This window comes from Acyrthosiphon pisum, chromosome A1, assembly GCF_005508785.2.
Source record: "Acyrthosiphon pisum isolate AL4f chromosome A1, pea_aphid_22Mar2018_4r6ur, whole genome shotgun sequence".
Lineage (NCBI taxonomy): Eukaryota > Metazoa > Arthropoda > Insecta > Hemiptera > Aphididae > Acyrthosiphon > Acyrthosiphon pisum.
The window spans coordinates 96,847,433-96,862,547 of NC_042494.1; the positions used below are offsets into that span (position 1 = coordinate 96,847,433).

General features: G+C 30.4%; 1 protein-coding gene and 1 long non-coding RNA gene across 4 annotated transcripts; one reads left to right on the forward strand and one right to left on the reverse strand.

Moving 5' to 3' along the window:
• Nucleotides 1–1,846: 1,846 nt before the first annotated feature.
• Nucleotides 1,847–6,602, forward strand: LOC100168469 (valacyclovir hydrolase). Its single transcript, XM_001948495.4, has 5 exons — nt 1,847–2,230; nt 4,657–4,750; nt 4,889–5,052; nt 5,445–5,854; nt 6,362–6,602. Exons 1-5 carry the CDS (start codon nt 2,228–2,230, stop codon nt 6,456–6,458), a joined length of 768 nt encoding a protein of 255 aa, XP_001948530.2. The 5' UTR covers nt 1,847–2,227; the 3' UTR covers nt 6,459–6,602.
• A 3,753-nt stretch (nt 6,603–10,355) lies between these two features.
• LOC100575165 lies at nt 10,356–13,286 on the reverse strand. Of its 3 annotated transcripts, none has more exons than XR_001679087.2 (8): nt 13,072–13,286; nt 12,747–12,892; nt 12,442–12,672; nt 12,184–12,368; nt 12,014–12,114; nt 10,755–10,913; nt 10,573–10,676; nt 10,356–10,513 (listed from the first exon to the last, which is right to left on the reverse strand). It is a non-coding gene; the product is annotated as an uncharacterized LOC100575165 (long non-coding RNA). The 3 variants fall into 3 exon arrangements; XR_119142.4 differs by having other exon boundaries at nt 12,195–12,377; nt 13,072–13,285; XR_510505.3 differs by having other exon boundaries at nt 12,184–12,377; nt 13,072–13,285.
• Between the last annotated feature and the right edge of the window lie 1,829 nt (nt 13,287–15,115).

The window sequence follows — 15,115 nt, forward strand, 5'->3', positions numbered from 1 at the left end:
GCTATCCGCAGATTCTCTCCCCTTTTCGCCAAGTGGTCCAACTTCGCGCCGGCTGAGTCGCAATGCCACCGATTCCGCAGCTGCACCGAAATTATAGTCTTCGTCGCTAGCTCACTCCGAGCTTTGCCGGTCACCGTCGTCGCCGGCACAACAGTCGTCTTCAGCACCTGCAGCCCCGTCAAGCAGCGCATGACATCGCGCACTAGCATCTCGTCGCCAACTGTCGCGGCTTCGCTTGCTGCCATGGTCGTCTTAGCGTCTCAAGCAAACGCGCCCGTGACTCTTGTCCGCCCCGCAGGACAGCCCGTGAGAACGTTGTAGAGGTGACTAGTGGCCATATACCAGTTACCAATATCATCAGCACCATGCACCAACTCGCCATCACGTACCCCCCACATCGCCTTGTCTTGTCCAATGCCTTTTTTTTTCATTTAAATTATTATTTCTTGATTTTGTTACTTTTTTTGTATCACATAATATATTTCATTTTTCGGCGTTCAAAATTTTAGAGCACTAACCATTTATTAGTTTTCTACCTTTCATGAGATTATGTAATAAAATTATTTCTTCTGTACACTGTAAAATGCTGTTCCTTATTTTTCGTATTAAAGAGTACGATTTTATTTGTTTCAACAGAATAATTCCCCCACTGAACATGATCGTGTTCACGTAGGACCCACAAAGAATATTAAGTAATAACTTTTTTGTTACTTACCAAATCTCAATGAAATAATTGAAGGTATTGGCTTCGTGAGAGTAAATAAATTTCGAAATGATTTTCGAATGAAAATAAAATTTGGTATTAAAGCATCATACGATTTAGGTTCAACATATTATATTATAAAGAATTAATGATATGTTATTAATTTGGACTTTCCACAACAAATTTTATCTTAAAAAAACAGTTATAAAAGTTGAAAACTAATAAAAAAAATAATAATTGTCAAAAAATTAATAAAAATTAGGTAAGTTTTTGTACCTAATATAACTTTTTGGTAAGTAGGTAAGTGGTATTAACTATTATTGAACCACCAACTGAAAAATGTACAAAAATAGTACAAATAGTGTCCGCGTTCTGCAGTCTAAAGTTTTACTCGACCGTACAAATAGGTAGTGTCCGCGTTATACATTTTAAGCAATGGACCGTACAAAGTGACCGTTTACCAGTTCATAATATTATAATAATAGAAATTATACCAAAGGCCTCCGAACTTCTTTTTACGGCCGCGGGCCGGTCAAATCTTTGATACACTTCGGCACAGGCACTGGCACAGGTACTGGTACTTGTACGGGATGCTATACAAATTAAAGGGCAAATAACAAAACATTTTGAGGACATTTTAAAACATGTAGATTATTTATAAAATATTAATACATTTTATTTTGTTTTAAAAAATATTAAATGTACGTTAAAACGCAAATAAGTTCCAAGTTACAACAAACTTTCAATCAAAATTGTACAATATTATAGATTACTACTATAATCGTAAGTTGGTAACGATCCACTGTTCATTAGTTGTCTAGAGTCATTAAATACATAATTAATAATATTAGGAAAATATATATTTTAGGACAAGTGTTGCAGCTGTATAGCATCCCAGCCAGTCCGCGCCTGCAGTTCGGCATAATCAACGGGCCAAATTTTTTTAGACAGCGATAGAGAGGTATAATGCAATTAAAGATTTATAAGAATTATTATTAATATATTAAAATATTCCGTTCAAGACATAAATAATTAGTTTGGTGGGCCTTAGGTTGGGGACCCCTGCGTATGGTTATTGGTTAGGGTGGCCCAGGGTGGTCAGAGAAATAGTAACCACATCTGATAATAATGATGACAGTCTGCGCACGACTACGAATAATTTCAGTTGTATGGTATCCACGCTCCCTCCAGAAACGAATATCCAGATATCGAATAGCATTGAAAAAAATATGCCTTTTGCATCGGTCGGACCGGTCGTAGCGATCGCGTTCGTCAGTCGGCAACGAGCGAGAGACGTCGCAGTAGTGCTTCCGACAACAATAATATCGTACGAAAATCAATTTTACTAAAAACTCAAAAACCATTCCGGAACCGATTCGAATTAAATTAATATTTAGATGTGATTGCCGTGTTTGGATTACTCGTGTTAAAATAATATATAAGTAGATATTTCACAAATCGTTCTGTTTATAGAAAACTGATATATTTCGTTGGCGTTCGTGACGATCCGCTGTTTCAGCAGAAATGGTAATATTAATATGAGTAATGTATTAAGAATATTTTCAATATTTTATAATATTTAATAGAAATTCCTTCCATCCCAACTGAACCGTTTTCCATCTAGTTAAACCCTTGTTCCAGTCCTACACTATTTTCAAGTATTACACTGTCTCGAGATTTCCATTGAAACTACAATAATTAGAAAAACTATCCAGAACGCACCTAATATGTGGTTGACTCCGCGTTTGCTCAAATCTCTCCGTTTTCCAAACGGCCCTCTGTCGGTTCACCGTATCCATAAAAAAACGAAAAAAATACCAACGCAGATAATATCTGGTCAAGTTTGATTGTCTGATTAATTTTATAAATTTAACAAAACGCTCATAGATTCTATAATGTAGAATATTCAAATATTAGATTATACTATAATATGTACCTACAGCTAAAATGCTTTGTAGTAAGACATTGACTTGCAATTACTTGTGTATAACAAGGCTATAATTATAATATTATTGTCATATATAAAAAATATTTTATTAGTTTTGTCTTATATAACTATATAATATATTATGATCAACACAAAATCATTAAGAAATAATTGAATATATAAACAAACAATTGATTCACATAACGATGTGTTTAAAACAATTAATAACATTAACCATACTATTATACATACATCATTAATAGGCTTAACGAGTGTATAACAATAAAATCTAATATTAGGTTATCTAAATGTATTATATTGTATCTCTTTCGTCAATAACTAACATTAATAATAATTGATATCCTAATAATATAGAGTATAGACCATCGGACAGCCATAGGACGTAATAACAATAGAACACCAAATGAAATGCATAGAAAAGGCATTGGTAGGTAGATACATCAATAGACATTAAAAGTCATTAGGCACAATTACTGGGGTGCTAGGGGGTGTTTAAGCATCCCTATGTTGTATGTCGTTGTAATTTCAAATATTTATAGTTCCAATAATATAATTTACTTTTAAGAGTTGTTTTTTTCTTACCTTGTATTACGATTAGTTAGGTATATAATATTATTATTGTATTATAATCTTAAAAACAAAATGTAAATTCATAATTTTAGTAATTGTTGTAAGAGATTTGTTAGGAGTATAAAATAGACATACTCAGTACAGTACTACGAGTCACAATCCAAAACAGCTACATTCGGGAAGACCGAAATTATTTTTAACTGCAGAGTTAATTACAAATATGAGAACAGATAAGGCATTTCATTGGGACGCTCATAAAAAATGATTGTGTATTTGCGCTCAATTTTTTTTTTTTGTAATTTACACTATTAACAACTTAAGAGTACTTAATATAGAGTATAGATTACTTACTTGTATTGGGTACATTTTCAAGTTTTTTGATAGAACGAAAAATTTTTTGACGACGATAATTTTAAAAAAGTTATAAAACTCGAAATTTTGTTAAAGCTCAAAAATAATTGCAATATTTGGAAAATTGTTTGGTACATAGAAAATGCTAAAGAAAACATCCAAAAAAAATATCATGTATCTATGGTAATTTTATTTAGAGTTACACTAAAACTGGTTTGAAAACTTGTATTGCATAAAAATCTAATTTTTTCCTAATTTTTGGTATATTTTTCCCGACGATTTTGAAAACTATTAGGAAATATTTACTTTTGACCCCTCAAAGTATTATTTAAGATTCACTTCCCTGCCAAAAAAAATGCTGTTGAAACAAATTGAAGCATTTTTACTGTCCCAAAAAGGTGATGACCAACACAAAAGAAAACACATCATTGTAAAATCAATACATGAGTCGTTCCACTCATGATTTAAAATTTTTTATTTGTCCATAGTTGATTTGTTAAGAGATATTACAGACAATAAAGATATATATGTTTATATATGTATTATATAATTATAATAATTGTTTTTAAATTTTACATGAAATATATTTACAGCAAAACAAAAGTAAGTACCTAAGTATGTATTATTATGGTTAATAAATATTATTGATTTTTTAAATAAATTGTTTTTGTCAAATAAGATCTTGTTCGATGTATTGGCCGACTTAAAAGTTTAGTGTACTTAATGATATTACGAGCGAATAATAAAACATGTTTTAATCATTAATATACCCATTTGCACCAAAGTGATACTTATAAATTATAAGCTTCCCTTACCAAGTCATACTTATATTATTCTTTACGCTAACTAATACATTAACGAGGTCGGCCTTCCCAGTGTTGTTGTAGAATGCGTATAAATTGACGCATATTATATTCAAATATAGATGATGTATAGGTGTAATTATTCGCGTCTTTACGAACGTCTTTAAATTTTAATAAAATAAAAATGTAGGCTAATATTCGTAGAAAATAATTAATAATTAAATTTGAAATATGTTTAAAAATGTTTATTATACAGCAACAAATAATTACCTGTGTTACAGAATTCTGCTAAAATTAAAGTCAACAACGTCGATATTAACTACTTTAAAATCGGAAACGGACCACAGAAACTGTTGATATTTCCAGGAGCACTAGGTACATATTACTTAATGTATGCCTAATAATTTGTCTACATAGCTTTTTAGGGTTTCGACTCCGGGAGATTGTCAGTCGACCGGGTCAACTGCAGTAATATTATTATAATGCATATTATTTTACTTTTCTATAATATAGGTCAAGTCAACGATTTTACACCGCTAACGAAAAATCTCGACCAAGAAAAATACACGATATACGTATGGGATCCTCCGGGTTACGGTTCGAGTCGACCGCCGAACAGAGATTTTTCACCGGGATTTTTGAACCGTGACGCCGACTGTGCCATCGCACTCATGGAGGTAATACTATTATACATATTATAGATGAGTAGATATGCCCAGGCGCGAATCCAAGGGCGAAAGGTACAGTCCCCCACAAATCCCTAAAAATAGGTTTGCATTATGTATAATACGTAGGTAGGTATACATATTATAATTTATTTGATCCAATTTTTTCTTTTATATATTCCTAGAGGCCTGCATGTGGCAAACATACTTTAGTTGCTTTTCCGTACTATGTTACGATTTAGGGCGCTTAATCTTATGTTTAAAGACAAATTTGAGCCCCCCCCCCCCACACAACTACCGTGAAATGTCTCTGGATCCGCCCCTGGATGTGCCGCCTGCATAAGTCTTACGACGCGATAATGGTTATCGTTTTCTCTTCACCTCCGATCCGGACCATTCCACAGGCGTTGGGCATCAACCGGTACTCGATGTTGGGCTGGTGCAACGGCGGGTGCACCGCCCTGATCGCGGCTTCCAGGGCCGCCGACCGAGTGGACAAGCTGGTGGTGTGGAGCTGCAACGCGTACGTGACCGGCAAGGACCTCGAGTTCTACGAGACGACGCGCGACGTGCACAGCTGGCCGGATCAGTGGCGGCTGCCGCAGTTCGAAATGTACGGCGAGAGGTACGTGTCGGAAACGTGGTCCGGGTGGATAGACGCGTCACGGACGATCCTTGAGGAGGGCGGCGGCGACGTGTGCATGGGCGCGCTGGCACACATCGACGCGCCCACGCTCATCCTCCACGGGGCTCTGGACGTGTTGGTGGCCGTCGAACACGCCGTGTACTTGCACGAGAACATCAAGAGATCGACGTGAGTGCAATATTATAATATTGTTGTTCTTAAGAGCGGCCAAGGCCGTATCCGTTAGTGAGGAGGGGGGGGGGGGGTCCCAGAGGATAACGCCGCTGTAAAAATAAACCCGCGACCTCTGTAACCATTGGCGCAACTAAGGGGGCTAGAGGCACTTAGCTCCCCTGACTTAGATTTAGTCCCCGCCAGAACACACGTAAGACATGTAACATGTAAGACGGTGACAACAACTTTGGGTGAGACGTTCTCTTAACACTCGTCAATTTCGACTAGTCTCCACCTAGTCTGTGATCAGTGTTGGGATACAAATTTGTTTTTGTAAATGTTTTAAAATGTGTTCAAACTAGTTCATATACCTATAAAATATAATATATAAAGCTAAATTATCAGGTTTACTAGCAAGTTATGAGTTATGACTTATGAGTGTTACGATTTATGACAATAGCGTATGTTAACAAAAAATCACATACCTAAATACTTATCGTGGAATTTTTTTTTTTATTGCAGGCTTGAAATATTTCCAGATGGCAAGCATATCATCCATTTCATGTTCCCAGAAAAATTCAATTCGGTGGTAGATAAATTTCTTACTTGTATTCAGTAAAGAATAGACTACTACCTAATACTTATATCATTAATTTATGTTAGATATATATATATTTTATACATTACTTTACACTACAACCTAAAACTTTTTGAAAAATAACTTTTTGTTTTTAATTTGGAATAATATAAAAGTTATATTTTTAATTTGGAGTTCAAAAAATAAATAAAACATTCCTGCGATAAATATATATAAAAAAAATATGGAATTTATAACAAATCAGTAGGTACCTATTATACAATTATATTATATTTATGTTAAACATAAAACAGCAGTAGGTATTTAATCTGCCTATTGAAATTTTTTTTTTTTTTGATCATTCCATTACCTACTTATATTAATTTAAAATTACAAATTATATGTGAGTACGTTACAAAACCACTCTATTTAAAACTATTCGTATTAAATGTACTACCTAGATACGTCATAATTTTTCTTCGTCGTGAAAATTGTCGTTTCAACTTTTACAAAAATACCGCTAATCACAAGGAAAGATTTTCTGAGCTTCTCCCCAATACGCCTCGTCAGACCAATCCTTGTTTCTGTTAATTCTGGGCTTAAGCCAAATAGTTTACCTCAAAATCCAAACATTGAATTAGCGTTAATTGAATTCCTTTCTGATCTAACATCTAAAATTAAACCCGTCCTCACCAGTGTATTTAATACTCGAATAGCGTTTCCGTAGGCCATTGCACAAGCAATAAAACTTATAAATAATAATATTAATATTCCATGGTCAATTATAATAACCGCCTTAAGTACCTAATAATGCAATTTAAAATATTAGCTTCTTTCTATTCATGTTTGTTCTGCATAATATATTGTATTACCTATAATATGTAATATTATGTGTTATGCAATAATAACATCTAGTTGCAAGTTTATAAATAAATGTATGACTTTATGCACATTGTTGTTGTTATCTATATAAAATTACATTTTCATAATATTAAGACTAATTTTAAGCTTGGTAGGTATTTTACCACTTACTTATTCACACCGTTGTGTCGTTCGTTCCGTTTTACCGTTATTCGTCGCCCATGTTGGTATTCACCATTCAAATATATAAATAAAAATAATACCTATGTATGATATAATATTAGGTGTCATTATTATTATTTATAAAAATTTGTTTTAAAAATTAGCAGGTAGATAAGTATATCTGTATATGTATTATAAGTATTACGTACTCACTGAAATGTGCTGAATAGGTATGATAAGACAAACAACTTATGACCATCGTCTTTACTTTATAAATATGTTATACTTTCAAACTATGTAACGTCATTTCTATTTTCATTGACATAAGAATTGATTCAAGTAAAAAATATATAATAATATGTCGTTCCTATCGCTCTTCCGTTCCTCCCCCCATCCAAAACTACTTGAGATCCTTTTTTTTTACTTGCGCTTATTACACAGTAATCAATTAAAAAAATGATTTTACCACCACGGAAAAATCAATTTTGTTTTGCAATTATTAATTCATTTTTATATTAGGTTTAAGCATGATAGAAATAAACAGCCACCAAGCACGATTAGGTATTGATCACGCTGATTCATGCGCTAACGTCATATAAAAAATACATTGTATTTCCCTATCAAAATGTTGTGGAGCCGACGACGTCGCTTTACAGTTTATAGTGTTGACACAGAAGACATGTGCTCGCAAAACATACCATGATAAATCGGTAATCGAAGTGATAATAATATTATCTGGTTATTTATCTAATCGTGAACTGAAGTGGTTTTGCCAAAAACAAACCACATAGGTAACAGAAAAACCTGACAAAAAAAAAATGATGCTACGTAAACATATGACAAAATTTTTTTAAATTATATGATTAGCAAATAATTTAAGAAATATACTCATGACAGTAAATTCTCAAAAATAATATTTTGAAAAAAGTTATTACGTTCAGAATTAATTTTCAAATAAATATTGATATTTTAAAAGTTCTAAAAAATAAACTACTTGACTTACCAATAGATAAATATTTTTACCATCAAAATTGTTCTTATAAACTGATTAGTTATTTCATCTGTCAGGTCTTCCCGTTACACTCTGTATTATAAATTTTATAATATTATTATATTGTTATTACTATAAAAACATATTATTTATTGAAATATTTGTATTAGCTCCTTATCTGTAATCAACTAATAAATCAATATATACCGTAGAAGAACGAGCTCAAATTTAATCTGCATATTATTATTATCTCGAAAATGATATTGTTTATAGTTAATAAAAACATTATTCTTAATTGTGAAAAAAATTCTCTATATACGAATAATATTTATTGAATTATAATAAATTAACTAAAATCGTAAGCTATTTTTTGTCATAAAACATCCAATTTTTTCAAAATGTTAACCTTAGGTACATTTATATAGATACCAATTTAAAGTTTAAATCTTGACAAAACACATAAAAATCACGAAAATGTGTAAATTATTTCGAGTTTAAAATTCATAAAATAATTTCTCAAAAATTTTAAAATATAATACAAAATTCCTCACAAGTTTTTATCAAAAAAAAAAAAAATGTCTACAAGAAAGTCAAATTAAATTTTTATGAGCGTTTAAAGTTTTATATTCACTCGATTTCTCATGTAACGATTTTGTTATTTTGTTGTAATTCAAAATCGAACAACTATAGATACATGAAAATTTCACTGAATGTTTATATTATCATTTTACCATACAATTTTGAAAATATGTTGACTCGCTTTGAGCTGTTTACAGACAATTTCAAATTTCAATTTTTTTAGTTTTTTTTCTATAAATATTAATGACATTTTATTTGTTGAGCCAAAAAAAGTGAAAAATGAATACAAGGCTCCTGATATATTGATACAATAGCAGCCTAAAATTATTCAAAATACATAGGCACAATTTTTATCAATTTTTTAACAAGTTTTGCGTTTATAATATTGCGTACATTAAAGCTACTCATATATACTTAAAAACTGAACTATAGTGTAAAACCCACTTACAAACACAGATTGACCATCAAGTTTCATAATAGAGTCGATTCATTCTAATTTTTAAACTAACGGATCTGCTGAGCGTAAATTTACTGATCCCTATGCACTTATAAGACGGATATGACAAATATCCGTGTAGCGTCCTCTTAAAGGAGTTTCATAAATCACTGATATTTTATATTATTTAAGTTTTGATTATGTAAGATTTGTTTTTGATTTAATAAAACAATTCAAATTTGTACGTTAGATTATATAGAATGGATAGGACATTTATGATTATCACACGGGAATGAACATGAAATTATAGAGGACTTGTCACAAATAAATTGGCATATAAGTATATATAAATATTAAATATATCATGACAGAACCTCTGATAGAAATTAGAATGAGAGACAATGATAAAAATGGTCTTTCTCTTTTCCCCATCACGGCACACTTCCCTCTATATTGTTATTATAGCCATGGCCTATCCATTCTTCAATATCTATGATGACATTGTGTACCTATGTAATGAATAACTTGTAAATTTATTATTCATAGAAAGTATTATCTTTTTATTAATGACAAATTTTAAGAAGTATATTATAGGTGTTTACGTTCGAATCCTACAAGTTTGCTTAGTAAACGATAATTAGTGTAATAGTGTGTGTATATAAAAATTCAGTGTCGGCCTGTCACACCAAAAGCCCATGGATCAGTTTTTTTACAGTATTTCTTGATGAGAACATTTTATATTATAATATATATTTATAATATGAAATAAGTTAATTACAAAATGTAAAACTTACTGAATATAAACAATCTTCTAATACACTAAATCCACAATGACTTCTATAAACTAAGGTGTCTAACAAGGATGTCACACAACTTTGTGATTTTAAGGATAAATCAATAATTTCAAAAGAACTTTCAGAAAGAATAACAAAATATTCTTTGATATTAAGTAAAGCTTATTTACACAAAAATAATCCATCAAACTGGTTTCTGGTAAATGCTGCTGCGTTAAGTTAGTTGTTGGATCATACACAAGGTTCCACGTGAACGCCTGAATACTAGAATAACCTGAAGATGAAATCAATAAATTTTATTGCTAAGTTAAATTAATCAAAATAAAATAATACCTTTTGTCCAGACATTCTAGGTGTATTTCGAATAGTTTGTGGAATAGTTAGTTGTTGAGTCTTAAGTATACGAAATTGAAAAGCTTTGATTAAATAATCTTTAACTAAATATATAAAATTATAACAATAACTACACACAATTAAATGTATAATAAAAACCATAATTTGAAAAAAAAACATACTTTTAGGAAAATTTTTAAAAAGAGGTTCATTTGACTACATTCATCGTATGCACTCTAATGATGCTAAAGGCAAACATACATGTTCTATTACTTTCGCCAAACTATCATATCTAACGTTTAATTCATGCTTTACCCAATTAATAACACAGTCATATACACCTAAAACAAATAAATTAAAATATATTAAAATGTAGTTATACAATATCAGCAGCTCAACCTTTTTTTATGAAGAATTGCATATTTATTTATTATGCCATCCACCCAAAAAACCATATCGCATTGTTCAAAATTTGATGAAAGTTGGGTTTTAGAAGTTATAACTATACTCTGTTCTAAAAGAGAATAATTATCAACAGGCAACTAGTTTTTATATCAAGAATAACATGTATCCAACCACCCATCGGATGAGTATCAAGTTACACGTCGGGAATATTTGTTATCGTTCAGAAATAACCATTGGCATTTCCACTACCTCAATGATTAATGAATGGGGAAAATAGTTGTCCGCACTTTTGCAGACATCATTCCACCTGCGCAGAACTGGTACACTATCACCTAACCTACGCGGGGAAAGAAAAGATAGACTTATAAATTATAGCACAAGTAGCACCCTTTGTCCCTATAGTAAATAGCAATAGGGTTCTCTTTTGGAACAAAGTAGAATATCATTTTTGTTCACTAGGTGTGTTAAAAAGCTCTTTGGCACTTTGTGTATTATGCCAAGAAATAATTATTTTATTTTGAAGAGTTAAATTAATTAATTTCAGATATAATATTTTCATAACATCATATTATTGTAGTTTTTTTTTTTTTTTTATTAAAATATTGTTGATAAATAATAATTGCTATAGGTATAGTATGTGGTTTCAGTATATTTAGTTTTATCATTTGTTATTCACAATAACAGACCTAAATTTATGGTGGGTCATTCAGTTATTGTATTTAATGGAGATTTAATACTTAAAGATTAACATAATGTTTAAGGCCGAAATAACAATATAGGTTATTTTATTTTTATTAAACTGTGCGATTTCTATTCTCTGTTTTAGTTTAGGGTAATCACTTTATCTGAAATGGTACAACCACCAATTCAAACATTATTTTGTGAAACATGAGATAAAAATATATTTCTATCAAGCCACCACTAAATAAGGTAATATTATTAATAATAATAATATATAAATGTATGTAAAATGATCTCCCATCAATTGTAAAAAAAATACTATACACAAACTATTAGGTTTACTAAATTTACTTACTTTTTCTTCAAGAAACAGGGGCATTAAGAACATTACCAGAGTTTAGCATAATCAATTATTCAGTAGATAGAGATAGAAATTCATCACCTTTAACCACATATCTGAAAATAATAGTGATTAATCATTGCATATCATTATACAATTTAACATCAAAATTTGAAAATGTATACATTTATCATACAGAAACTTTTTTCCAATGTATGCTTCAGAACTTTATAACAATTCTGAACAGTTATGTAGATAAATCAGCAGATGATCTAGTGTAAAGACAATGGGTTGGATTTAGTTGTTTCTGTAAAATCTTAGCACATGCGCCTTTTACATAGTCTAACTGTAAGACATTACATTTTGCAACCTTGAGAAACTAACAATAATGCATTTAAATAATGTTGATCAATGTCCAGAACAAATCAAATATTTATTATTACCTGTACATTTTCTTTCCTGATCATGATCTTCCCACTGTAATTATAATCTACCAATATATTGTTTAAAACAGTGAAATCTAGTTTTCATATATCAACAATATCTTTTTTGTTTTCACTAAAATTAGCAAACGTAGCCCGAAAATATTGACTAGCTGACATTAATACAACTTTGTGTCGAAATACGATTATCATCATTAGTTTTCAGTCTTATATCACGTTAAGACTTCATATCTATAACACACATTTGTTATGAATATTGAATAGGTATATTTTATTCTACCAGGATTTAATATTTCATAACATACTCGCGTAAATATTGCATGAGTTCAAATGCTTTAACAGTTTGAGTGATATTTGTATAATTTGTAGATTTGCATTCATTAGATTTTGGAATACACATTTGATCACCTTCGCAATACGATGAACAGTGTATGGTACCTATTCATCTAGTCTATGAACAAAACTCATTTTAAAATATGATAAAAATTGTAGATAATACTATTATGTATTTGAATCATGAACTAAGATCTAAGTTCATGATTTCAATTGAGCCATATCCATAGAATATAGAAATATAAAGACACTAGAATTGGACTCAAATTATTACATACTACTTATTTAGGTACTTACTACGGTAGACGTTAGTCACCGAGAGTATTCGCTGTGCACAGTTGTCAGTTGTGATTGAGCATTAGAACATTGAGATCATAGACCAATTTGCTACTATTTATTAACTAAAGTAAACTAACTTAATATACTAACATATTATAGTTAACAGGTCTATGCACGGTCATATAAAAATACAATGTATGGACTATGATTGAAATAATTTTAAAATCAACCTTATCACTGGATACTAGATTCTTCGTAGTGATAATGTGGAGTTATTGTCCGCCATTTTGATTATGTCAAATAATATTTACTTTACTTTCCGAAATCCCACCAAAATTTGAATTCTTATTTGAAATATTTAAAATATACATTTTTTTCGTTCTTATTCTTTATCATCACAATAAATTACGATTGTATTTTGCAATTCATAAATTGTTGAATATATGAATATTATATAGCATAAGGATTTTCTAAAATTCACTTTTTAAAAAGGTTGTCCTCAAACATTGATTTTGAGATTCAAGGTGAAATTAAATTTTTTTTATTAATTGTTGCTATTGGTTACTCAGATGCAATCTAGAATTTTGTAGTTGATTTTTGTATTAAGATACAATAGATAAAAGATACTAGATGTATATAGATGATTGTATCATTGATACTGCCCAACCCTGCATAACCCAAATGTTTTTGTCATGTGTATTGCCTAAACATTACTCCTTAAAACATGATACGTGGGAGCCCCCTTAACAATATAGTTAAATAATAATCTAAGCTAATAAGTTAACTAAGTCTTACTAATAAGCGATTAATAAATAATATTTAATATTGGAAAAACAGTTAATTATTATATTCTAATAATGAATTTGATAATATTATAATTTAATACATGGTCCTTGATGTAAATCCAAAATAATTTTTTATGATTGCGTGAAGTTTAACAAAGTTCATCAGTCGCAAAAATGAATACTAAAACTAATACAATAATACACAGGACCTGATCTAAGGGAATGGGTTAAAATACTGTAACTCCCGTCACATTTTGTTATACTTTATTTGATAATTAAAAATATGTATAATTTTTAGCTATACCTATACATTTTTATTACAATTTTTGGTAATTACAAACTTTATTTGTAAACGTATTAATTAAAATATTCTTATGAAATTTTGAATATATTTTTATTTTTTTTTTTTGTTTCTTGTTCGTCCAATACTTCGTTTGTGGTTATATTTATTACCCCGCCATGAACAGCCATAATGGCTCAAATTATACTATACGTATAGGTACCACTTTTGAAAGTGGCCCCGCGACCCCACTCCAGAAATCAGAGTTAAAATAATATATAAGTACCAAACACTGCTCATGACTTGTGGCGTCAACGGGAATGCTAGGAACTCCGTGTTCTTTCGGCTTTCAGTACTTAGCAATCGGCCTATCTGCCACCTAGTGTGAGAATTTACATGGACTCACTGACATTAATACGGATACCTATAGTATCATTTGTCAAGAACACAGAATACAATTTTGGAACATTACCTACAGTAATTTATTTTTATTTTTAAATTAAACTGATTCGACGGTGTTCGCGATGGACCAACGATCCACAGTTTCGACATAGCTGGTAACTTATACGCATATACATTATATCTATTATATAATGTGTCTTGGGAGTTGTATATTTTTGAATTTTGATATGCTTTCGATTCATATAGCAAACCAGGCAAAAAATCTTTCATAGATATACAATGACAAATTTATCAATTATCATTACTATAGTTCAAAAAAGAAACCATAACCTTTGTTGTGAACAAATCTAGAAAAATAAATGTTAAAAATAATCAATGTTAATACATATTTTTCATAAATATAAAAACTAATTAAATAAATTTTCAAGTGTTTGCTCCTATAAATTGTTATTCTGGTATAACGATTTTTCTATCATAAATCGAAGGTTCATTAATCATTTTTATTTTATTTTATTAAATAATTATATGTTATTTATTTTGCATTTCAATTGCATTTTCCGTGTACATAAGTACATTTAATATTAAATAATTACTT